The 24,222-nt window shown below is 44.7% G+C and overlaps 1 protein-coding gene across 4 annotated transcripts; it reads left to right on the forward strand.

The window, feature by feature from the left end:
• Nucleotides 1–5,776: 5,776 nt before the first annotated feature.
• ZNF2 (zinc finger protein 2) lies at nucleotides 5,777–23,991 on the forward strand. Of its 4 annotated transcripts, none has more exons than XM_081254459.1 (6): nucleotides 5,777–7,054; nucleotides 8,471–8,726; nucleotides 16,149–16,220; nucleotides 17,468–17,594; nucleotides 20,511–20,624; nucleotides 21,155–23,991. In XM_081254459.1, the coding sequence occupies exons 3-6, from the start codon at nucleotides 16,188–16,190 to the stop codon at nucleotides 22,159–22,161; spliced, it is 1,281 nt and encodes a 426-aa protein (XP_081110585.1). In that variant the 5' UTR covers nucleotides 5,777–7,054; nucleotides 8,471–8,726; nucleotides 16,149–16,187; the 3' UTR covers nucleotides 22,162–23,991. The 4 variants fall into 4 exon arrangements, with proteins under 4 accessions (XP_081110585.1, XP_081110587.1, XP_081110586.1 ...); XM_081254461.1 differs by having other exon boundaries at nucleotides 8,471–8,658; XM_081254460.1 differs by lacking the exon at nucleotides 8,471–8,726.
• The last annotated feature ends 231 nt before the right edge of the window (nucleotides 23,992–24,222 follow it).

Raw genomic sequence — 24,222 nt, forward strand, 5'->3', positions numbered from 1 at the left:
GAGGAGAAGCTAAGCCCTGCCCAGATAAGAGACCGCTTACTTCTCATCTCGAGGTCAAGGAGACCTTCCTGACTACACATGCGCAGAAAGGCTCCTTGAAGGTCAAAAAGGGAGGGGCCGCCACCACATAGTAGGGGATGTCAACCTACCCATAGGCCTCTTCGCTAGAATCCACCTTGGCTAAGAGGTGCATGCACACACGTGAGAGGACCCTGAGATATACCAAATACCAACTCAGAACCAGGCAAAGCAAGATGATTGGCCAAAGGAAACGTGGAAGAAATGCCCCATAAAAGTGATTCAAACTACCACAGGGGCAGGACCCTCTCTATGAGCCCACCTGTGTGCCTATCCACACGTACCCTTTTTCCTCCTAATAAGTACTTTGTTTCACTACTTTCTGACTCTATGTGGAAATTCATTTCTACGCAGCTGATGGGCCAGGGCCTTGTCACTGGCCACTGGTCCCTGGTGGTCTGAGGCTAGGATTCAGCACTCTCACTGCCACGGCCCGACTTCAATCTCTGGCTCAAACTGAAATCCTGCTTCAAGCTGCTGCAGGCCGAGGTCACCTGAGATCAATTGCAGGCTACTAACTGCTATTCTACATGCTGTTAACGTGCCTGTCTGTCTTTCTCCCACTGCCCCCCAGTTTTGGATTCAGCAAAGGGTGAACTCAAAGAAGGGAGGGCTTTGGACTCCCTCCTCTTCTGGAAACACGTATCATCTAGGACCTAAAAGAAATGGAGAAATGGTCTGGATATTAAAACAGTGGTTCTCTGGGGGCACTCCTCAACCAGAGAGGGGATTTGTGAGGACTGAGAGGTTGATTTATAGACCCTAATTAGGGGTTCAAGGAAGAATAACCTATTAAATCAGGGCAAAAAGTCCACTCTCCTTTTTTTTTTTAAATAGATTTATTTTTGGCTGCGTTGGGTCTTCATTGCTGTGCGCGTGGGCTTTCTCTAGTTGCAGTGAGGGGGGCTACTCTGTTGTGGTGCATGGGCTTCTCATTGCAGGGGCTTCTCTTTGTTGCAGAGCACGGGCCCTAGAGTGTGCGGGCTTCAGTAGTTGTGGCACGCGGGCTCAGTGGCTGTGGCTCACGGGTTCTAGAGCACAGGCTCAGTAGTTTTGGTGCATGGGCTTAGTGGCTCCGCGGCATGTGGGATCTTCCCGGACCAGGGCTAGAACCCATGTCCCCTGCATTGGCAGGCAGATTCTTAACGACTGCACCACCAGGGAAGTCCCCATTCTCCTTTCTTGTTCTTTCAATCTGTTTCACTTTTCTGCCAGCACTTCCGGTGGCACAGATGGCCAGGGTTGTGGGAAACAGTCGGCCTTGAGAGCAAGCTGCGGACATGCCAGGCATGCTGCCGCTGCTCGAAGGGACTGTGCCTACTTGTTCCCCTCCTTGTTTCATTCCATGGGAGATAAATCACCAGGGCCCAGAGATCAGAAAGAATGTAAAATGAGACAAGCAAAGCTGTCTCCCCCCTGCATGTGCAGGTTATTTTGGATGATTCTGGGCTTATGGGTTTCCTCCCAGGGAAGTTAACCTTGAAGCCGAGACAGTCTGTAGATGATGTAAACCACCATCTGGCAACCAACCTCCCTTTTTCTAGTCCATATAATCTGCAACTGTAGCATAATAAAATTTGCCTTGCAACCATCAGTTGTCTTGGTCCTTCAGACCGCATTCGTCGGTGTTATTTCAGTTCCTTACCCCTTCCCTGCTGACCCTGGGCGGTGAAATCCTCTTTCTCTGGCTGGTCCGCGGCACAGGGTGGTACAGCAACTGCCTGGCAAGTAAGCCCTCTTTCTCCCAAGCCGAGGAGGTGTGGAAAGCGGGGGCTGCCTGGGAACCATGGCTGGCACAGGAGTTTCTGTTCTCTTCTGTGCTCTGGAACCAAAAAGGGGAGGGTATGGACACATGAGAAAAGAGCGTCATCTCATTGGTGGCTGACATAACTAGAAATGGAACTGTTTCAGATGAACTTGAGGGGCGCTGCCTGCCCCTGATACCTTTTCCTTTAGGCATTGGCCTGCTACTGTGCCTGACATTTCCCACTCTTAAATTCCGTCCTTTGGGACAGACCTTGAGCTAGAGGCCCTTGTTACAATGCTCATCTGTTACCCTGGAGAGTTAATCAGTAGCTTAACAGTGATGTCTCTTCCCCGACTCACAGTGCTCTGGTGTGCCATTTGACGCCAAGTGCAGTCAGGGGAGCCCTGGTCCCCAGCAGCCTGATAGGTTTCCCTATTACCCCTGACATTCCCTTTTGCTGCTCCTTTGTACTCAAACCCTTCCCCCATCCCAACCCTTTGTGATCACTGCTCTATTCTGTGCTGTAGTTTTCCTTTTCCAGAATACCTTATAAACAAGATTATACAGTATGTAACCTTCTGAGAGTGGCTTCTTTCACTCAGAATAAAGTCCTTGAGATCCAGCCATGTTGTCATGTGTACCAGTCGTTCATTCCTTTTTATTCTGAGTCCAGCTCTCCTTTAGGGAAGGTTGTCAGAAGGTGCTGCACAACACATCCACTTACATCCTATTTACCAGAACACATGACCACATCTAGCTACCAGGAAATGTAGTCTTTATTCTTGTGCCTGGCTAAAATTCTATTACCACAGAAAAATAATGGGAAATATCAGATTTTAAGAACAATATTGATAAACTGTAGTTTATCCAGAGGAAAATCAGAGAGCAAGAGCTTCTCTCTAACTCACATTAGCCCGAAGGAGATGGCTTACTCTAGCTTGAAGAGCTAAAGGGGGCTTCCCTGGTGGCGCAGTGGTTGAGAGTCCGCCTGCCGATGCAGGGGACACGGGTTCGTGCCCCGGTCCGGGAAGATCCCACATGCCACGGAGCGGCTGGGCCCATGAGCCATGGCCACTGAGCCTGCGCGTCCGGAGCCTGTGCTCCGCAACGGGAGAGGCCACAACAGTGAGAGGCCCGCGTACTGCAAAAAATAATAATAATAATAATAAATAAATAAAGAGCTAAAGGAATTTTAAGAACTAATTAAAAGAAACAAAAATGTGAAAGACTGGCTGGTGCTTTTGAAAGGCAGAACTGAAGCACAGAGATTTCTGCAGGTCCAGCGTGTGCTCTGGCAGACAGAGCCTCCTTAACTAATGTGGGATGTTAGAGCACCACCATCTGACTTACCTGGGTAAGGAGTCCCACGGTAAAAGCAGGAACCTGTTCACAATTAGGGTTCAGGCATACACAATCATTTAGAGTGGACTAAAAACCCGATGCTATCTATTTTGAAAAAAATATATTAAACAAAGGTATAGAAGTAAGTTACCAATCTGACCTGGAATCAGACCTAGGCATCAGAAGAAGCAATGCTTTTCAGGTATAGTGTAAAATTGTGCCTGAATATTTCTCTTCCACCTCATCTACCCAGCTTCTGATGATACACATGCACCCCAGGAAAAGACAGGTGATAGTAGAAAATAAAGAATATTACTGCTAAGTAGCCAAATCCCTTTGCTAGGGGACAAACCATCCTCTACCCCATAGACTGAGTGGTAAAACTGAAAACTTATCACTAAGGGCCCATGCTCTTCTGCTAAGATAACACCTCTTAAAAGGCCACATGATATAAAAGAATGATGTTTTCTCTTGACAGAGAGTTTGGAGAGATGTAGATCTGGATACAGAGTACCAGGTAGTAGCAGCAAAGAGAAGAGACGCTCAGAGAAATAAGGTCAAAGGGTGTCCAAGAAGAGGGGTCTTAGAATTGCAAGAGGGGTCCTGGGAGGAGCAGGGGCTGCTGTTAGAAGCAAACTGCAGCAGTTCAGGAGTCAGCAACACAGCTGAGCAAAACAACGAGACACAGCAAAACTGTCCGCTGAAACAGGGACACTGCAAGGCCACACTCCACCCCCGCCCCACCTGTCTCATAGAGAAACACCCATGAAAGGGGAAGGCTAAAATCCTATGTGGCAGATTCTTTTTTAAACGACCATCGTTTCTTTGACATGCCTCCCTTTGAGAGGTGGGCTGTAATGCCCTACCCCTGAATCTGGGCAAGCTTGTGACTGCTTCAGCCAACAGTGTAAAGCAGAAGTGACAATTGATTTTCGAGGCTAGGTCATAAAAGGCCATGCAGCTTCTGTCTTGTTCACTGGGACTCTCTCTCGGAGCCCTGAGTTGTCATGTAAGAAGTCTGACCACCCTGAGACCACCACGCTGTGAGGAGGTCCAAGTACAAAGAGGGGCTACGTGTAGGGACTTTGGTCCACAGTCCTGGTGAGCCCAGCCACAGATGCCAGTCCATGTGCCAGACACACAAGTGATGAAGACACTTGAGTCCTCCCAATGGAGTCAGTGTGAAGCAGTGACAAGCCACCCTTGCTGTGCCCTGTCCAAGTCTCTGACCCACATAAGTTATTGGCATAATAAACGTTTTAAGCCACTGAGTTTTAAGTGATTTGTTACACAGCAGCAGATAGCCATAACATCTTGCAATTTGGCAGAGTCCCCAGCTGGCAGGCCTTGTTTTATTCTAAACAACGTTGTTTCTTGGCTGTTCAGCATCCATATGCCCTTCCTAACTCTTCTAAGAAAACTGGCTAAAATTCTCTTAATCTTTCCAGCAACATGGCAGATTGGGTTCCCTGAACAACCCTAATTGAAAAAAACTAAAAAACTAAAAATGCTGAAAACTTATAAATCATCTCTCTAAACACACAGTCATGAAAGTAAGGAATTTGCAAAGTTAAAAAAAAAAAAAGAACGAAAACAAAAAGATACACTCACCTCAATGTTCACAGCAGCATCATTTACAATAGCCAAGATACGGAAGCAACCTGTGTCCAGCAACAGATGAATAAGATGTGGTATAAAATATTCCAGCAAAGAATGGGGGTAGGTTGGGCTGGGTCTCCTTCAATGGGCATCTGCTGCCAAGGAGGACAGAGGACTTGTGTGTGTACACACGTACACACACACACACACACACACACACACACACACACACAAATGGAATACTACTCAGCCATAAAAAAAGAATGAGACTTTGCCACCTGCAACAACATGGATGGACTTAGAGGGTATTATGCTTAGTGAAATAAGTCAGACAGAGAAAGACAAACACTTTACGATATGACTTATATGCAGAATCTAAAAAATACAACAAACTAGTGAATATAACAAAACGGAAACAGACTCACAGATATAGAGAACAAACTACTGGTTACCAGTGGGGAGAGGGAAGTGGAGAGGGGCAAGATAGGGATCGGGGATTAAGAGGTACAAACTACTATGTAAAAAATAAACAACAAGGATATATTGTACAGCACAGGGAATATAGCCAATATTTTATAATAACTATAAATGGAGTATAATCTTTTAAAATTGTGACTCACTATGTTGTACACCTGAGACTAATGTAATATTGTAAATCAACTATATCTCAATTTGAAAAAGTAAGGAAGTGCGAGCTAGAGCCCTGAGAGGTGAGTGAGCAGCATATCCAACTCTTACCCTGCTAAACCTTGGAGAACTTAAGCTCCCACTCTGACAGCAACCTGGGGAGTTAAGGTAGCGATGAAACCCTAAGGCCTGCCCAAGGGTAGGGAACTCTAAGAAACTCACCCAGGACCCCCAAATTTCCACTCTCAGCATAAGGCTAAACGAGTAATAAAAACCACCCACAGAAGGGAACAGCAAGAAAATTCGTCTTGGACATCGTAACTTTTCCAAATCCTAATCTTCTTGGAAGGTCCAAACCCCTTGCTATAGCAAAAAATCGCCCTCCATCTGGCTCCAAGTTACGGTTATCAGCCCCTAAACCTTATCCACCAGCCACTCATCTTGCTACTAATTCTTTGCACTTTTATCCTCTAGCCTATACCTCTGCAGATGCTGTTCTCTCTGCATTTTTTCTAATTACTCTTCTTCAAGTATACCAGTTATAGGAAGCTTTTTCCAACTTTCTCGGCCATAGTTAATTGCTTCCTCAGTTGTACTCCCAATAGTGTCTCCCAATAGTGACCTAATTGTAGAACACACTGCTTTGTGTTGTAACAATTTCAAATTGTTTGAAATTTCAAATTCTGATTTGTCCACTGGAACACGAGTTCCTTTGGGGCAGTAACTGTGTCCTATTTGTATTTGTAACAATGCCTTGCCTATGGCAGGCAATTTAGGTTTTCTGAGTGCAAGTGTAGACTTGTTCCTAACTGTAGAACTTCACCACATTCTTTGTCTAATCTCAAGTCTTCCCTGAAGCTATACAGCAGTGATTCTTAGCTTTAGCTGCACATTAGGATCACCTGCAGATCTTTTCAAACTCTTACTCCTCATAGTGGGCCCCAGGAATCAATATACCAAAGCTCTTCAGTGATTCCGGCGTGCAGTCAAGGTTGAGAAGCCCTGCGAGACTCCAACGAGGGTCCTTCCAGTAGCACCAAGGAAGACAAGCTGGTGTGCAGTCAAAATGTCGGGAGTCGGGCTACCTGCCCTGCTCCTGGGCTCTTCTCTTTTCTGCACAAAAGTGTGCACATACCCAGCCCCATCCTCAGAACCAAACTCTGCGTCACTCCTGCCCAAATTTTACAACCAAATTCCTTAAAGTGAACAAGCTGAAGCAGAAACAAGCCCCTTCCGAGGGCCAGAAGACTCGAAGTCGTTCTCAGTAGGGACCGGCCCCCAAAGCCAAAAGAGGCACATTTCCTTAGGACGGCCCTCCCATCGGAGGACTGGAGGGACGTGACATCACACATAGGCAGTACTTCCAGGCTGACCACAAGCCTCCCTGGCATCCACGACGGTTCCCTCTCCGCTCTCAGGCTGCCGCACTGCCGCGTCGGATCCGGTTCGGCACCGCCCACCCCTTCATTAGAAGGGTACGCTTGCGCAGATCGTTAGACATCAAATTAAAGCTGGCCAACCGCTGAGACTTCTGGGAAATGGAGTCTGCGAAAGCCGAGCATTGGTGGGGAGCGCGAACGTCAGAACCCCCTGCGCCGGCGCACTGCTTTCCCGACCTGAAAAGGCGCCGTCTTCCTGGGTCGCGAGCAGTCTGTGCCGGAGGTGAGGGCTGTGGGTGTGTGTCTTGGCGGAGCCGAGTGAGCGCAGCGGCCGAGAGAAGGGGACACTGAGAACTTGGGGGAGGTGCTGTGGGAGTAGAACAGGTGACGCGGGCGGAGCCAACCTGCAGAAGTCTGAGTGTGTGCGTGAGTGTGTGCGTGTGCGTGTGTGTGCGTGTGTGTGTCGACGTCCCGGCTCGGACAGGTGCGGACGGAAAGTTGACCCCCCAGCCCCCGTGTGTGCGTGTGTTCCGTGGGAAATTTGGAGCCTTCCTCTGCTCCTCCCGTACCTTCTTCCCGTAATAGGTGCTTAATAAACGTGGGTGGAATTGACACTAAACCTAGGGTGCCGCCCACTTCAGTCCCTCTGTCTTTCCCAGAAACCGCATCAGATTGTCTCGTTTAGCTCCCTACCATAGGCCTCCGCACTAGATCAGGGGACCTTCGTGGAGGAGGTAGAATTTGATGTGAAAAAAAATAGGAAAGAAGTAGCGAAGCATTAGGCAGATGTGAGAAGGAAATGCTATATATAAGAGTGAAGTATCGAGGAATAGTGGGAGACAAGGGTGGGGAAAAGCACAGTGGGGTCAGAGCATAGAGGGTCAGGACAAGACACGGTCAGCAGGGTGGATTGTATGGGACGGATCGGGGACTGACAGGGCTAAAACTATTTTGGTACAGTTATTCTAGAGGTTCCATCCAGGACTAGAGAGGGGAAGGGACTAGTGCAGGGAACCAGTTAGGAATGCTTGGTAGTGGTAGAAGTCCTGAAGCAAGCTGTTGTGGACCTGAATTATGATGGTGTCGGTGGTGGGTAAGGATACAAATGACATTGCAAAAGAAGACTCAGAAGGATCTGGTGACTAACTAGATTTGGGAGGAAAGAGAGCTAGGTAGGAGTTTGAGTTTGGGGCACCTGGGAGAATAATAGAACATCTGCTAGAAATGTAAGGACAGGCAGAGGAGCTCATGTGGGGACTTGCATAGGGGAAGGTGGTTTTAAGATGCCAACAAAATGCCTAATTCAAAATTCTTAGTCATTTGGAAATGCAGGATGAGTTTGAAAGAGGGACTGGGACTAGGCTCGGGAAGCATTTCTGTAGAGGTGGAAATGGAGCACCAGGTGTGGATGGACTTTCTGCAGGATAGCGAGAAGAATACTGTACACAGTCTGAGCCTTGGGCAGCATCAGAAACTTATCAAAACAGTCAAAAAGCTGCAGAGGAATAAGGAGAAAAGGACTATCGGAATTAGAGCTCAGAAATGCATTGGCAGTTTTCAAGCATGCGGTTTCAGGTGTGTGAGGGTGGCAGGAGCAGAAAAATGGCTTTGAGAAGAGTAGGTGGTGATGATGTGGCGTCAGTAGGTATGTAGAAGTTTGATCATGAAAGGAAAATCTAAATGAGAACTGTTTTGCCAGAGGGAGGCCTTGGGATTCAGTGAAGATAATTTCACATCGAGGAGGATTATATCTGTTTGAAGATATGTGAAGAAGCTACTGAAGCGATGGGAGATGCTGGAGAAAGGAAGAGTGGGTCATGCAGGAAGCAGATTCTGAGAGGAAACAATGGTGGAAAAGAAAGTAGGACACAGATGTAGGACACTAAGGTAAAGTCCTGGAGAAGAGACATTTCCATTTTGCTGGCCTCACACCCAGGCTGCCTAGCACATAACAGGTACTTGGAAATATTGGTTGAATGGGTTGGTTTTGGGCAGTAGAAAGGAAAGAAGCTTCCATTTACTGAACAGACTGTAAGATAAATGCTTTATATTAATTGTCTCATTTACTATTATAACTGCCCTGTGAAATAGGTATTAAAAAACAGGGGATGGGGGGGTAAACCGTTAGCTTAAGTAACTTGCCCAAGCCTTCACAGTCAGTAATCCAGGCCTGTGGAATGCTTTCTACCACAGTCCTGCCTTGCTCAGAACTCACTCTTGCGAAGCTTCAGTGTCGTGAAAGACAGTGTTCTGCTGAAATTGAAGGGTAGCCATGGAGGTTTGGAATAGCTGTGTAGCTAAGATAGGAATAGTAAAAGCTTTCTAGGTGAGCACCCTTTGAAGGTGTAGAATAAGAATTTGAAAAGCATTTTCTCCAGAAATACTCTGAGATCCAGAAACAGGGAAAGGAAAAACAGAGGTGACCCTTTGCTGGCAGTGATTCCATGTGAATTTGGTGGATTTGAGGAGTCCTGAGTACCATTGAGAGCTTACCGAAGTGACTGCTGGTGGAGTCTAGACCTGATGGGGAATGAAGTTGGCCTGGCAGGGAGCCCACGGATGATGAGCACCTTGGGAATATTAGCTGGTCGTTTAATGGCTGGGGAGCTTTTATGCTCACCTTCGTTTGTAATTTGGTTAATGCTCAGTGTATTAAAGTTATAATCTAATAAATGAAACTTTGAAAATTGTCTTTAAGCATTTAAACATTGGGCAGTTTCAACCACAATTTCAGATGTAGTTCAAGTGATTTGTTCAAAAAGTTCTAATGCTTTAGACAACATATACAAATACTTTGATCCCAATATTGTGGCTACACTTACACTTAAACCTACTCTATGAAGTAAGTCAGAAAGAGAAAGACAAATACCGTATGCTAACACATATATATGGAATTTAAGAAAAAAAAATGTCATGAAGAACCTAGGGGTAAAACAGGAATAAAGACACAGACCTACGTGAGAATGGACTTGAGGATATGGGGAGGGGGAAGGGTAAGCTGTGACAAAGCGAGAGAGAGGCATGGACATATATACACTACCAAACGTAAGGTAGATAGCTAGTGGGAAGCTGCCGCATAGCACAGGGAGATCAGCTCGGTGCTTTGTGACCGCCTGGAGGGGTGGGATAGGGAGGGTGGGAGGGAGGGAGACGCAAGAGGGAAGGGATGTGGGAACAGATGTATATGTATGACTGATTCACTTTGTTATAAAGCAGAAGCTAATAATAAAAAAAAACCCACTCAAACAGCAGCAACACAGTGTAATTAATATTTTCTTTATTTCTACCTTCCTAGGACTCCTAACACTTACTTAGCATATTATTCTAAATGCCTTACACGTATTATCCTATTTAAGCATCACAATAACTTTATGAGATAATGTACTTTCACTATCACAATTTTACAGATGGGCAAACTGAGAGGTTAAGAAACTTACCTAACGGGCTTCCCTGGTGGCGCAGTGGTTGAGAGTCCGCCTGCCGATGCAGGGGACACGGGTTCGTGCCCCGGTCCGGGAAGATCCCACACGCCGCGGAGCGGCTGGGCCCATGAGCCATGGCCACTGAGCCTGCGCGTCCGGAGCCTGTGCTCCGCAACGGGAGAGGCCACGGCAGTGAGAGGCGCGCGTACCGCAAAAAAAAAAAAGAAAAGGTCACACAGGTAGGACAAGGCAGAGCTGGACTTTGATTTCAAGCGGTCTGCCAGAGCCTTTACTCCTATACTCTCCTGTATCTCTAAATGCTAATTTTGACATCTCCATAGGACCCAAGGGTAATATTTTGAGACCCTCCTGGGGATGGAGGAATCTTGACAGACCAACAAGGATAAGAATACATATTGCCGCAGACAACACAAGTTGGAGGCTCTGGTTGCCAACTGATGTTGTATATTTGTTTCCATTTGTACAGGTATCCTCTTGGCCTCCTAGCAAGATTCAAACCCCAATCTCTCCTCAGGTTGAGATTCTTTTTTATAGTTACACCAAACTTCTTTTTCCAGTAAGTTTTGTTTCAAGTTTTTGCCTTTCACATAGGTTTTAGTTTTTGCAAACTGTTGTTCACCCTCAAGGCAATATTCTTTTTTTTTTGGGGGGGGGGTGGTACACGGGCCTCTCACTGTTGTGGCCTCTCCTGTTGCGGAGCACAGGCTCCGGACGCGCAGGCTCAGTGGCCATGGCTCATGGGCGCAGCCACTCCGCGGCGTGTGGGATCTTCCCGGACCGGGGCACCAACCCGTGTCCCTTGCATCGGCAGGCGGACTCTCAACCACTGCGCCACCAGGGAAGCCCAAGGCAATATTCTTTTAAAGTTTGCTTGGCCGGTGTTAACCCGTTGTCTAGTAAGTATATATTGATCTAGGCTTTTGGCATTTTTGAAAACATACCTTATTAGTATCTTATAATTAATAAGACCAGCTGGAGGACTCATCTCCTAAGGGAAGAAGGATTAAGTCTGCAGTTACTTTGCCTCTTTAGAACCTGAGGTTGGTTCATTGTGAGGAGCCCATGTTCTTTCTACCTGGTCCCATTGCTGGTTAGCCCTTCCTGTTTTGGGTACGGAATTCCTATTTCTGGGATTACTTTGCTTATCCCCTTTTCCTAGGTTTCTTTTTTCATGCTTATGTGAATGAATACAACTATATATCTCAAGGGTACGTCTATACTTCAATAAATAGTCTTACAAATAATAGAAAAAAACAAAGTACTATTATATATAACTAAAGGCTTGAACATTGCCTTCTTTGTATTATAACCATTTTTAAAATACTTTATATTAACTTTTCTATTTTGAATGAAACTCACAGTTTTTCAAAATTCAAGTGATTTCATTTGGCAATAATAATTTTTACAACTTGGTCAGTGGGAGCCAGAGTCATCTGATTTTTTTCCTATCCAAAGATGTGGGAACAGCTCACATTCTAAATGCCCCAAACTACTTCTTAACTTTCCCTCCAAAACTACTTTTCTGTCGCTCATCTCTATGAATGGTGCCATTATTCACACATTACTCAGATCTGTGGCCTGGAGTCAGCCTTGCCTCTCCCATCACCTTCAGCCTCCGCTTCCAATCTATGGTCTATTCTTAATATCTCAACACTAATTCCCCTTCTATGTCTGCTGTCCAGGTCTTCATCATTTCTTGCTTAGTTCATAGTCTCCTCACCGGTCTACTCACTTCCTCTGTTCCCATTCTGCCACAGCTACCCAGAGTGGTATGGCCGCCTGTGTCGGGGGTGCCCAAGATCACCCCTCGTTCAGGGATTTGTTAGAAGGACTCAGGACTCAGCCCACAGTTGTACTCATGGCTAAGATGATGACAGTGATCTCGCAAGGATACACAGCCAGATCATAAGGGGGACAGATAGGCAGAGTCTGGAGGAATCCATGGGAAGTCTTTCTCATGCTCTCTCCCTCCCATGAGGGGTCACACAGAGCACTTCCTCCTCCGACAATGAAAATGCAGCAACATGTGTATGATGTGTCAGCCCAAATAAGTTCTTTAGGCTCAGAGCCCAAGCTTTTTAGTGAGGGATAGTCACGTAGGCACCTCCTGCCTAACATATACCAAAATTCCAGGCCCTCTAGCAGGACAGCAGGTGTTCAGCAGAAACCATATTGTTTGCACAAATAGTTTAGGCATAATGACCCACCCTACCTCGTAGGAAACACTCTTAAAATTGAAGTTCCCAGACCCCAGCCAAGGGCCAACATTGCAAGTAGATGTTCCCAAGAACGGCAGTCTCAGGTCTGCTGTAACTTTCTGCACACCTCCTTTCCTTCCTTCCTGTTATTTTTCCTGTACACCAAAGTAAACACATAACTCTTGTAAAAAAAAAATCAGAATATAAGGAATTGTAAGAAATAAAATAAAAATCACTTGTAATGCCACCACTCAAATTCCATTTACATTTTAATATATATTCTTCCAGTCTTTTTTCTGTACGTGTGTGCATGCTCAATTATGTAATTTTAAAAGTGTGCATTCTTCACTTAATATTATGTGAATTTCTTTGGGTTTTTTTCCCTTTAGATTTTTTTTTAACAAAACATTACAAAGTTGAAGTCTCCTCGGTATCCCTCCCCAGTCCTATATCCCTTCTTTCCCAGAGATATTCACAATCTGTTGCTTATTGTCCCATATAGATTTTTGTAGATATCATTTACCTGTTTTTAAATTTTATATAACTATTACATAGTAAGTCATTCTATAACTTTATTTTTGCTCAGTAATTATATTTCTGAAATTTATATTACTAACATGAGGTTCTAGTTCATTCACCTTAATCAAGGTATAATATTCACACACACATACACATATAAAATCACAGTTTATCCTATTGATGAACATGTAAGTTGCTTGCAGTTTATTACTAGTGATCGTTCCCCCAGTGATTTGTGATGCCACTTCTGTCATGTATCAAGCTTTCCTACCTGCTTGGATATGTTTTGGTATTTTCTAGTCTATTGGTCTGTTATCTGTGTGGCTATCTTTTCATGAAAATAAATCATTACAGCATAGAGGTTAAAAACTGCTGGCCAGACTGGGGTTCAAATTCTGCCTCAGCCTCTTACAAAGCCTAAATTTCCTAATCTGTGAAACAGTACATACCTTATTGATTCATAAGGATGGAATTAAACTATTCTTATAAAGAGTACTTAGTACAGTGCCTGGTAAGTAGCATAAGTTCAATAAATGCTAGTTATTATTAATATGATATTAATTATCATATAAAATAACACTTAAAATATGATAACATTATCATATTAATATGATAATATCAGTGGCATTCCATTGTATGTACGGTCTGGACCATAAATTATTTAATCAAATCTCCTATTTTATTTTTTATTTTATCTTTTTAATAAATTTATTTATTTATTTATTTTTGGCTGCATTGGGTCTTCATTGCTGTGCGCGGGCTTTTTCTAGCTGCAGTGAGCGGGGCCTACTCTTCATTGCAGTGCGTGGGCTTCTCCTTGCGGTGGCTTCTCTTGTTATGGAGCATGGGCTCTAGGTGCGTGGGCTTCAGTAGTTGTGCCTCGTGGGCTCTAGAGCGCAGGCTCAGTAGTTGTGGCACACGGGCTTAGTTGCTCTGCAGCATGTGGGATCTTCCCAAACCAGGGCTCGAACCCGTATCCCCTGCATTAGCAGGGGGATTCTTAACCACTGTGCCACCAGGGAAGCCCTCAAATCTCCTATTTTAGAAACTTAGGCTATTTCAAATTTTTGCTGTATTGTAAGGATTAAATGAGATGACACATGTAGAGTGCTTAGGAGGTTGCCTCACATGGCACTCAGTAAAGGTTAGTGTTAGTGATGATTACTAAAAAGCTTTGCATGTGTTCTTACTTAGCTCCTTAGGAGAAACTCCAAGGAGAAAATTGCTGGGTCAAAGATATGTGCTTTAAGGCCCTTGATACAAATTTCAAAGATCTTTCTAAAACACAAATCTGGTGGTGACCCTTCCAAGCTTAAATCCTTCTGTGATCCCCATGCCAGTGGGAGTAGGACCACGCAGAGCTCTCCTTGATCTAGCTGGTCTCTGCCTGCTTCTTCAACCCCATGTTCCCCCCCAGCACTGCCCCAACCTAGACATTGCCATTCTAAACTCATTACAGTTGTTAATCCTTTCGCTGCAAAGACCTGCCTCCTTGTTTTTGGAAAACTTGATTTTTTTGTGCCTAGAATGTTCTAATGCCTCCCCCAAATCAAAACTTACCTTAGGTCCCACTTCTGCCAAGAAACCGGCAGTGTTCCTCCCTGCCTCCCGTCTGGGTTAGGCGAGCCTCTGATGTTCTATCTCATCGTTAGCTGTGCACGTCTCTTTAGAGCATCTATTCATCCTGTAGTGAAGTATTAACTTGATTACTTGTTTGTCCTGCGTAGTAGTCCATAAGCTTTTGAAAGACAAGGACTGTGTCATACTTCTTTTGCTTTGGTATAAACAGTTGGTGCTGAATAAATGTTGGTTGGATAGATGGATGAACGAATAACAAGGATCAATGAATACATTCCCTTGGCTGCAGGACAGTAGTCACTGAGCCACATACACACCCTTTCCTTCTCCTTCTCAGGACCACACTCTCTCCACACCCCACTCATGAATCCCCAAAATGCTTGATTTGACTGTGTCTTAATTAGACTCTTGATTGTGAGAAACTGAGATGTACTCAGTTAATGCAAGTAAAGTTTGGTGATAAAGATTCACACAAAGCCTGAGAGGTTAGAGTCTTATGGAAATCTAAGAATAAGTAAGGCTGGTCTGCATGCAAATTGCTGTCTGGGGTGGTGCTAGGTGAATTAGGGCCTTCAAGGCCAGGAATTCTTGGGTCTTTGCTTCAGTGCTTCACCACCAACGTGCCCGCCTGTGTTTAGTCTGTTACAGCCTGTTCTCTACCTCGTGCCTCCACATGCTCATGGATTCTGCTTCCTGGTACCTTTGGCTCCTTGAGCCCCGTGGCTACTTCTGTCCCTCGTGGTATCCTTTCAGCTCATCACCCACTCGTTGTCCCAACATTTCTTAGTTCACGATCCTGAGGATAGATGCCATCTTTTCAAGCCAGACCATACGTCAGTCCACTGGTCAGCCTGTGCATTGCCCACCTGTGGCCTAATCAGTGTGGCTCCGGGAGTGAGACACAGGGTCACGTGGAACAAACTGTGGCTGCCCAAGGGCTGCTCCTTTAGCATCGGGTATTGCTGTGAATGGGACATTTTTCCTTTGAAGAGGCTATGGGTATTTCCTTGACAGGACTTGTCCGTATAGCCATTCATAAAATTTCTTATGCTTTTTTTTTTTTTTTTTTTTGCGGTACACGGGCGTCTCACTGTTGTGGCCTCTCTCGTTGTGGAGCACAGGCTCCAGACGCGCAGGCTCAGCGGCCATGGCTCACAGGCCCAGCCGCTCCGCGGCATGTGGGATCTTCCCAGACCGGGGCACGAACCCGTGTCCCCTGCATCGGCAGGCGGACTCTCAACCACTGCGCCACCAGGGAAGCCCTCTTATGCTTTTTGTCTACTAATCATTATGAGAAATGTTGAATGTGAATTTATAAAGACGGTATGAGCCTTAATATGTTCTTGACTGCCAGGAACAGAACTTTGCCTCTAAGATTATGGTAAAACAAGCACCACATTGTGTTCTGCATAGCAATATCCATGGCCTTTCGCTCTAATTCTGGGATGGGGTGGGCTTGCTCTTGGCCTTGCTTTACCTTGCCTTCCCTTTTTGTAGGGTATTGAGAATGAAGGTGAGTACATAACTCACTGGTGTGTGGAGATTGGTGTGTGGAGATTTCTTGCTTCATGGGTCACAAAACTACAAAACAAGACTGCTCTTATACCCTCTTTCTCATCCCACACCTCTGCCTCATTAGGACTCGACTCTTCTCTGCAAGGAGAGCCCTCGGGAGGGAATGGCTTCTGTGTCTCCAACTGCCAGATTCCAGGTGAGGTGGACTCTGTGTTTCTGAAATACTCTTATCAGGCTCCAGAGTGTAACCACTTTTCTTTCTCTATCTTGGAGCTTCTTTGATCAAACCCAACCAGGTGGAGGAAGGACTCCTTAGGGAGTGTGTCCTTCCCATTTGATTTGTGATATCGTTCAGTGATGCCTCCTTGCCTTGAATATGTGCCCACTAGCCTGTCACCAGGCACACAGCCCCTGTGGCCTTCACCCTGAGCAATTTTGCCTAAAAACCAATGGTACGCGTCTGATTGGAAGGTTTGGGGAACAGCGGGCTGTTTCTAGTTCTGACTTCCCTTTAGTACATACACTATGTATGGACTGAAAGTAGGCCCCCACATCCCAGGGAGTTGTTGGGTTAGGCGGAGAACGTGGCACATACTGTAAAGCACCTCAGTGAGGTTGAAAGAGTCCTGAAGAGAGTTTTGTCTGGGTAGAGACATGTGGTTTACCCCCTTCCTGCCCAAGGGCAGAGAGTCTTGAATTCCATGCTCTGGCTTAGAGCTTCTGCAGACGCCATGGAGACTCCTCTGGGTTTCAGGATTGGGGGTAAAGATGCAACCTTACAGAATCACAGAACAGCAGAGTGAAATGAAAGAGATCTTAAAGATGATCTAATCTACACCATTATTTGGAGGATTTGTTAAAACACACACACACACACACACACACACAGACAATTGGTGAAATTTGACTAAGGTTGTAGATTAGATAATTATATAATATCACTGCTATCCTGATTTTTACAATCATACTGTGATGATACAAGAGGATATCCTTGTTCTTACAAAATACACATTGAAACGTTTATGAGTGAAGAGACATCATGTTTACAAGTTACTCTAAAGAAGTTCAGGAAGAAGGTAGGTGAATTTGCTGTACTGAGAGGGACAGAAAGATAAAGCCAGTGTGGAAAATGTTAATTAGGGGAAGCTGGGTGAAGGGTACATGGGAATTCTTGGTTCTGTTCTTGCACATTTTCTGTAAGTCTGAAAAAAGAGCCCCTGATATTCAGAGGCTCGGCTAGGAAGGGAGCGTGGGGTTGTGACCAAGAACTTCATGCCTCGGGGGATTATAGCACTTTCCCCAAATGCTTCAAAGCCTTACTTTGTCAGAACCATTTTCTTTCCACTCCCTCTGCATCCTCCAGGCTGTCATTATTATGACAGTTTTGTCTGGTCCATGTAAAGAGAAGGGTTATGAATAAGGAGAACGTAATTGTGTTTCCAGGACTCAGTGACATTCGAGGACGTGGCAGTGGTTTTCACAGATGAAGAGTGGAGGCGTCTGGTCCCTACTCAGAGGGACCTCTACAAGGAGGTGATGCTGGAGAACTATAAGAGCATTGTCTCGTTGGGTAAGGAGAGTTTCCCACCAGGAGTACACTCTGTACTGTGTTGATGTGGGCTTGAGAGGCTAATAAATTGCCACCTCTTCTCCTCCCACCCAAGTCAGAACCCCTGAGAGGCAGGATCGAAGAGCAGAGGGATGTGGCTTAGGTGTACAGCAAGAGTGGGTTTCTTAATCCTGAACCCCAGCCTGGGACAGCCTTGCTCCCTGAGCTGTAAGCAGACTGGACAACCAAGGGGCCCTTGCTGAGAAGCCTGGCCCTGCAACACGGAGGGCCAGGGCCAGGGCCAGGAGGAGCGGGGCATGTGAGAGCCTGCTGCAGGGAACTGCTCTCCAGAGGGTTGGGGCCAGCAGAAGAGGCCGAGTTACCTATGCCCAGGTCTTCCCTCAGCTCAGCAGTAACTTAACTCAGCTCCATCCAGAGTACTAAGGGGGAGTGCAAGGGGCATTCTCGTTGAGGGAAAATTGTTCCTCAGAGAAACAGAGGAGGGGGAAAGAAGTGTTTCCTTTTTTTAAAAAAAGGGCAGATGGACAACAGAGTCCTACTCTTTAGCACAGGGAACAATATTCAATGTCCTGGGATAAACCATAATGGAAAAGAATCTATTGATGAAAAAGAATGTGTATATATATTGCTGAGTCACTTTGCTGTACAGCAGAAATTAATACAGCATTGTAAATCAGCTATTCTTCAATTAAAAAAAAAAAAAGAGGGGGACTTACTTAGCAGTCCAGTGGTTAAGACTCTGCGCTTCCACTGCAGGGGGCGTGGGTTTGATCCCTGGTCAGGAACTAAGATCTTGCATGCCACATGTGCATGCCAAAAAAAAAAAAAAAAGAGGGCATGTAGGGGTGAGATTATAAGGTTGTAGCTCAGAGTAGGTCACTAGAAATGTGTTTGATTTTGAATATTTGTCTTAAGGACATCTTAGATGCCTGCAGAAGGCACTTTGCAATGATAGAGACTTGTGTGACCAAAGGAAAATTAAGAGCTACTGCTGATGTGAGGTATTCGTGAGAGTAAAGTTGGGCTCCTGTAAGGAGAACCTGTCAGGAGCTTCCAGAATAAGAGGCTGAGTGTGTACAGATTTAGAATAGACTTAAAATCAGCAGCAGGTGGCAGTAAAAGGAGTCACATCGCAGATTTCATTCAAGGCAGGTCAAAAAAGCAAGCACAACACCCTGGATAAGCTTAAACAGGCCAAATCTGGAAATAGAAGAGAATGTTTAGGGAGCATTAAGGGAGACTGCTGAGCCTTTGTCACTTTGGTGGGAAAAATAGAAATCTAAGGACAGAGACAGGAAGCCATGGGCAGGTGATGGATGTGGCCGTTCTCAGCAGAGAGTCAGCATACAACCAGATCGATGATCCTTGGGCCCAAGAAGAAAGTACCTCTCTTGCCCAAGTCAGGGGTCCCAATGCAGGGGAAGTTTAGACCTCAAGACTATTTCTAGGAAGGGATCTGTTTTTTAAATGTAACCAAAGATGGACAGATGCAATTCTAGAAATTTGTCCTAAGGAAATATAAGATTAGCAGCCTGTGGTGTACACAGATATTCATCATACCATTGTTTGTTTTAGCAAAACATTGAAAACAGTCTGGAATGTCTGTCAGCAAGAGATTAATTCAATAAATGACGTTATTCCATACAATGTAATACCATGTAGCCATTAAAATGGTGAGGTAGAGCTGTGCTAATTAAAGTAATATTTTAAATTTATTATTATGTGAAAAAATCAAGTTTAAAAGTTAGCATTATTTCATTATCCAGTTATTTGGGGGTTTTCCTTTTTTTTTTTTTAATTGAGAGTCTTCTGCCCAAAATGATGTTTTACGTGTAAAAGTGCCTGGAGTGACATATATTATATATAGTGAATCGTTATGGATTTAGAAATTATCTACTTGTCAATGTCAAAATAAATCAAATAAGAATGATTTTAGTTGGGGTAGTCTTAGTTATTTTCCAAAATCGCTCTCCAGTCGTTTTTTTTTATTTTCAAAAATTGAGATATAATTGTCATTATCCAGTTTTTAACAAAATGTATCTATAGGTATCTTTCAGTATCAAAGTGAATAGAAAGAAAGAAATGAATGCAAAGTACGAAAGGTGATTTTTCTTATTACTTGTACATGCCTCTAGATTTCCTGCAATGAACATGATCCACTTGTTTAAATAAAATCACAATAGTAAAGGGTAAATAAACAAACAAAAATGGGCACCTACATAATACACATTACATATTCTTTTTTTAAAATAAATGTATTTATTTTTGGCTGTGTGGGGTCTTTGGTGCTGCACATGGGCTTTCTCTAGTTGCAGTGAGCGGGGGCTACTCTTTGTTGTGATGCGCGGGCTTCTCACTATGGTGGCTTCTCTTTGTTGCGGAGCATGGGCTCGAAGGCTCTAGAACGCAGACTCAGTAGTTGTGGCGCATGGGCTTAGTTGCCCCGCTGCATGTGGGATCTTCCCAGACCAGGGCTCGAACCCGTGTCTTCTGTATTGGCAGGCAGATTCTTAACCACTGCGCCACCAGAGAAGCCCCCACATTACACATTCTTATTCAATGTGACCTTTCTTCATTTTCATCTTCTCTGAGTTAAGGACTCTTCCCCCCATCCTACCAGTGCTAAAGCTAGGATCATCCCATTCACTTCGTGGGGAAGAATAAACACATTAATTCAAATGGAGTCTATCAATTCTCTGACCAAATGCTATTTGTTCCTTTTTAGAACTTCAGTCTTGACCTCCATTCAGAGTTTCCTGAATTCCTTATATGACTTCATACTCTGTATTCCTGGTGTGCACTTTCTGCCTTTTGCATTTGCTCTCTGAAAGACTTAGAGGTTGGGATTAGCTTTGGAATCATACTGTATATTTAATCACACATGACCACCTGGCTTGTTTCTTTCTCCATGAGCAGGACTTCCAGTTCCTGGACCTGATGTGATTTTTCAGTTGAAGAGAGGGGATGAGCCTTGGATAGTGGAGCTTCATGGATCTGAGGGGAAAGAATGTGCAGAGAATGTCTATCAAGGTAATTGAGTATGAACTGGGCAGGGCAGAGTTTTGTTTTGTTTTGTGGCTGTTATTTAGGTGTATGTGGGACGGAGTATTGGGTATCACCTTTTTCTCAAATTCAAATCTTCTGCTTTATTATTTATTCTCTGTCCCCCACAAGCGTTTTTTTTTTCTTTTTCTCTACACCTTTAAAGTTCTGTTCACTATTATTCACCAAATGTTTACTTTCTCAGACCTGTCACATTATCCATTCACGCTTTGATATTCCTATTCCTCACCATCCCCTCCACTTAGCCACCTCTCCTAATTAACCTGGCCATGCTCCCAATGGAAATTCTCCTCTTTTCTGAGATTTCCACTACCAGTTCTATTCCCCGTTTCGGTCCCAAGTCTCGGTTTCTCCCTAGAGTGTAACAGTATTTCTGGGAGCAAGCAATGCGGTGACTGTACATGACTTTTCAGATTTATCATAGCATCTCTCCTCTCTGCTGTAACATTTCCTAGCCCAAGAAAGAAACATGCATCTGTGTTTTCTGTCCATTCCAGACTGGGAGACTAAGCCTGAGATTCAAGGTGCTTCAGAAGAAGAAAAATCAGAAAGAACATTGAGGGAAAAGCTTGGAATGAAAGGTCCTCCATCTCCTAAATTTGAAGTTCATGCAATGGATGGTGGGTTGGGAACAGAGAAGGAAAGCCCTGCAGTGGAGGCCTGCAAGAAATCCCTTTCTCAGGAGGAAAGGTTGCAGCATGGGGCAACCCCTCCCAAGAAAATTCTCACTAAAGAGAGAGACCAGGAATGCAGTGACTGTGGGAAGACCTTTTTTGACCACTCCTCCCTTATTCGCCATCAGAGGACTCACACTGGAGAGAAGCCCTATGACTGTCCTGAGTGCGGGAAAGCCTTCAGTCACAGGAGCAGTCTCAGTAGACATCTGATGTCACACACTGGGGAGAGCCCCTACGAGTGCAATGCCTGTGGGAAAGCCTTTTTCGACCGTTCATCCCTAACTGTACATCAGCGAATTCATACTGGAGAGAAGCCCTTTAAATGCAACGAGTGTGGAAAAGCCTTCTTTGACCGCTCGTCCCTTACTCGACACCAGAGAATTCATACCGGAGAAAGTCCTTATGAATGTAATCAGTGTGGGAAAGCCTTTAGCCAGAAAAGTATTCTTACTCGACATCAGCTGATCCATACGGGCAGGAAGCCATATGAATGTAATGAGTGTGGGAAAGCCTTCTACGGTGTCTCATCACTGAATAGACATCAGAAAGCCCACGCTGGAGAGCCTCGCTATCAGTGCAGCGAGTGCGGGAAAGCTTTCTTTGACCGCTCCTCCCTTACTCAACATCAGAAGATTCACACTGGAGACAAGCCATATGAATGCAGCGAATGTGGGAAAGCCTTTAGCCAGAGGTGCCGGCTTACGCGACACCAGAGGGTTCATACAGGAGAGAAGCCCTTTGAATGCAGCGTGTGTGGGAAGGTTTTCAGTTCCAAATCATCAGTTATTCAACATCAAAGGCGTTATGCCAAACAGGGAATAGACTGAGTTGAGCAAAAGCTTTAGTTAAAGGACCTCCATGCAAACTCAAGATAGGTCTTCCCCATCTTAAACCCATCTCCCGGTCATTGCACCTATTCTGGCTACTACTCTCCTTATCTGCCTCTGTTACCACAGTGTGTGAAGGAACACTCTCTACCCACTGTGTTGTAGAGCTGATGTGGGATGCCAGAAATTAGGATGTGACTCTTTAGAGTCAACATTGTGCAGAGGTTTGTCAGACGATAGGGACAAACGTTAGGAGGCGATCCTCAGACCTCTCGTCCTAGGCCCCAGGTATCACTACACTTTAAATAACTGGAGGCCACAGCAGGAGGGGAAGGCACACTAATGTCAGAGCAATACTGTTGTTTCCAGAACAGTTCTTTCTTTATAGCTGTTAGTCCCTCTCTCTTGGAGATTTTTTGGGCACTGACCTTGTTCTGTTGTGTCCCAGCTTCTAGATCTCTTAATACTACTACTAGTAACTAGCACTTATTGAGCGCTTATTATGGGGCAAGCACTCAGCTGAGAGTTTTGCAAGGAGTAGATTATTTGCTCGTCTCACTAACCCTCTGAAGTAGGTACTGTTACTACCCACATATTACAGATGAGCAAACTGAAGTTTAGAGGGATTAAATAACTTGCCCAATATGACAGCTAGTAAAAGGTGAAGCCAGGTCTTGAATACAGGTCTCCCTTCAAAGTCTGTTGTCTTTACCATAATGCTATAAGGTTTGTTTTATAATTTATTTACATGTATTATCTCCTCAACCAGATTGTAAGCACTCGGAGTTGTGACTTATATGTGTCTGTATCTCACACAGTGCCTTGCAAATAATAGGTGCTCAATAAATAGTTATCTAAATTAATGACTCTTTGACTTACCAAGTTCTATTTAAAACACCTCTTAGATTCACATCCTTTCTCTGAATTTCACAGTCCAGCCTGTACCTTTATCATCTCAGGCTCCCATTACTGCAGTAGACACTCCTTGATTTGAATTCTTTCCTCTTCATTATTGAGGAGGGGGATGTTAAGCTATGGGGCAATAAGTGAACCCCAAATAAAGATTCATTTCTCACATAAACTCAGATGTGAGTCTTTCTTCCTTCATCCTCATCATTTAGAACATGTTGCCTCCAAGGTCATCATGGAAGAGAAAGCTGGGGGGTATGCTGGGATATTTTTAAGGGCCATCACTTCTGTTTATATCTCATAAACCAGAACCCAGCACCAAGAGACTTGGAAAGTCAACAGGCACCTCAGCATTTGGTTAATATAAACAGCCTCTGTCACAAGTTACATTTTCCATATTACTGTTAGGCCGGTCTTTCCAAATGATCCCTTCCTGCCCATCATTGCCTTACTCAAGACCTAAAATAGCTCCCTGTTTAATGAAAACGTCTCTGAATATTTAAGGTCTGCCATGAGGTGATCCCACATTGCTAAACTTGAAATCTCGACTCCCAAAACCCTGCTATTCCCTGGGCCCAGTCCTATATTTTTATTTTATTGACAGTCAGGCACCAGGCAGCTTTGACTCTAGGCTCTGCATTCCCTTTCTATTTGCTTAAGGTGAAGCCCAGAAGAGGACTTGATTCTGAAAGGCCGTCTGGAACTTACCTCACCCTGCATGAATCCCAGTGGACCAACATGCATTTCTCCCTGGGAGTAAAAAGTCTGATTCAAGAAGCTGGAATTCCAAACAGACCCTTCCCTAATCTACTCACAACCCTATTGATCCACCTTTCTTAAAGCAGATAAGCGGCAGGAAGACTTTTCACATGTGGGCTTTCAAAGTAACTTGAGGAAAAACAGAGTGCAGAATCTACAGAAGTGGATAATATTATTTAATAATGTCAAGTACAAAATAAAAGAAACTACTGATAGACTTTTGGCTGATGACTGTCTCTGAGAGTTCTGAATCTTTATTAATTTATTGCCTTGTTCAAAGTAAATTGAGGACTTCCCTGGTGGCTCAGTGGTTGAGAGTCCGCCTGCCGATGCAGGGGACACGGGTTCGTGCCCCGGTCCGGGAAGATCCCACATGCCGCGGAGCGGCTGGGC

The sequence above is a fragment of the Mesoplodon bidens genome (assembly GCF_964165515.1).
Source record: "Mesoplodon bidens genome assembly, chromosome: 14".
In the NCBI taxonomy this organism is placed as follows: domain Eukaryota; kingdom Metazoa; phylum Chordata; class Mammalia; order Artiodactyla; family Ziphiidae; genus Mesoplodon; species Mesoplodon bidens.

Bases quoted from the DNA above. Each gene is read 5' to 3' on its own strand.
- ZNF2 (XM_081254459.1), top strand. From the start codon at position 16,188: ATGGCTTCTGTGTCTCCAACTGCCAGATTCCAG. The intron at 16,221-17,467 runs GTGAGGTGGACT...TTGTGTTTCCAG, and splicing joins CTCCAACTGCCAGATTCCAG to GACTCAGTGACATTCGAGGA. The intron at 20,625-21,154 runs GTAATTGAGTAT...TGTCCATTCCAG, and splicing joins TGCAGAGAATGTCTATCAAG to ACTGGGAGACTAAGCCTGAG.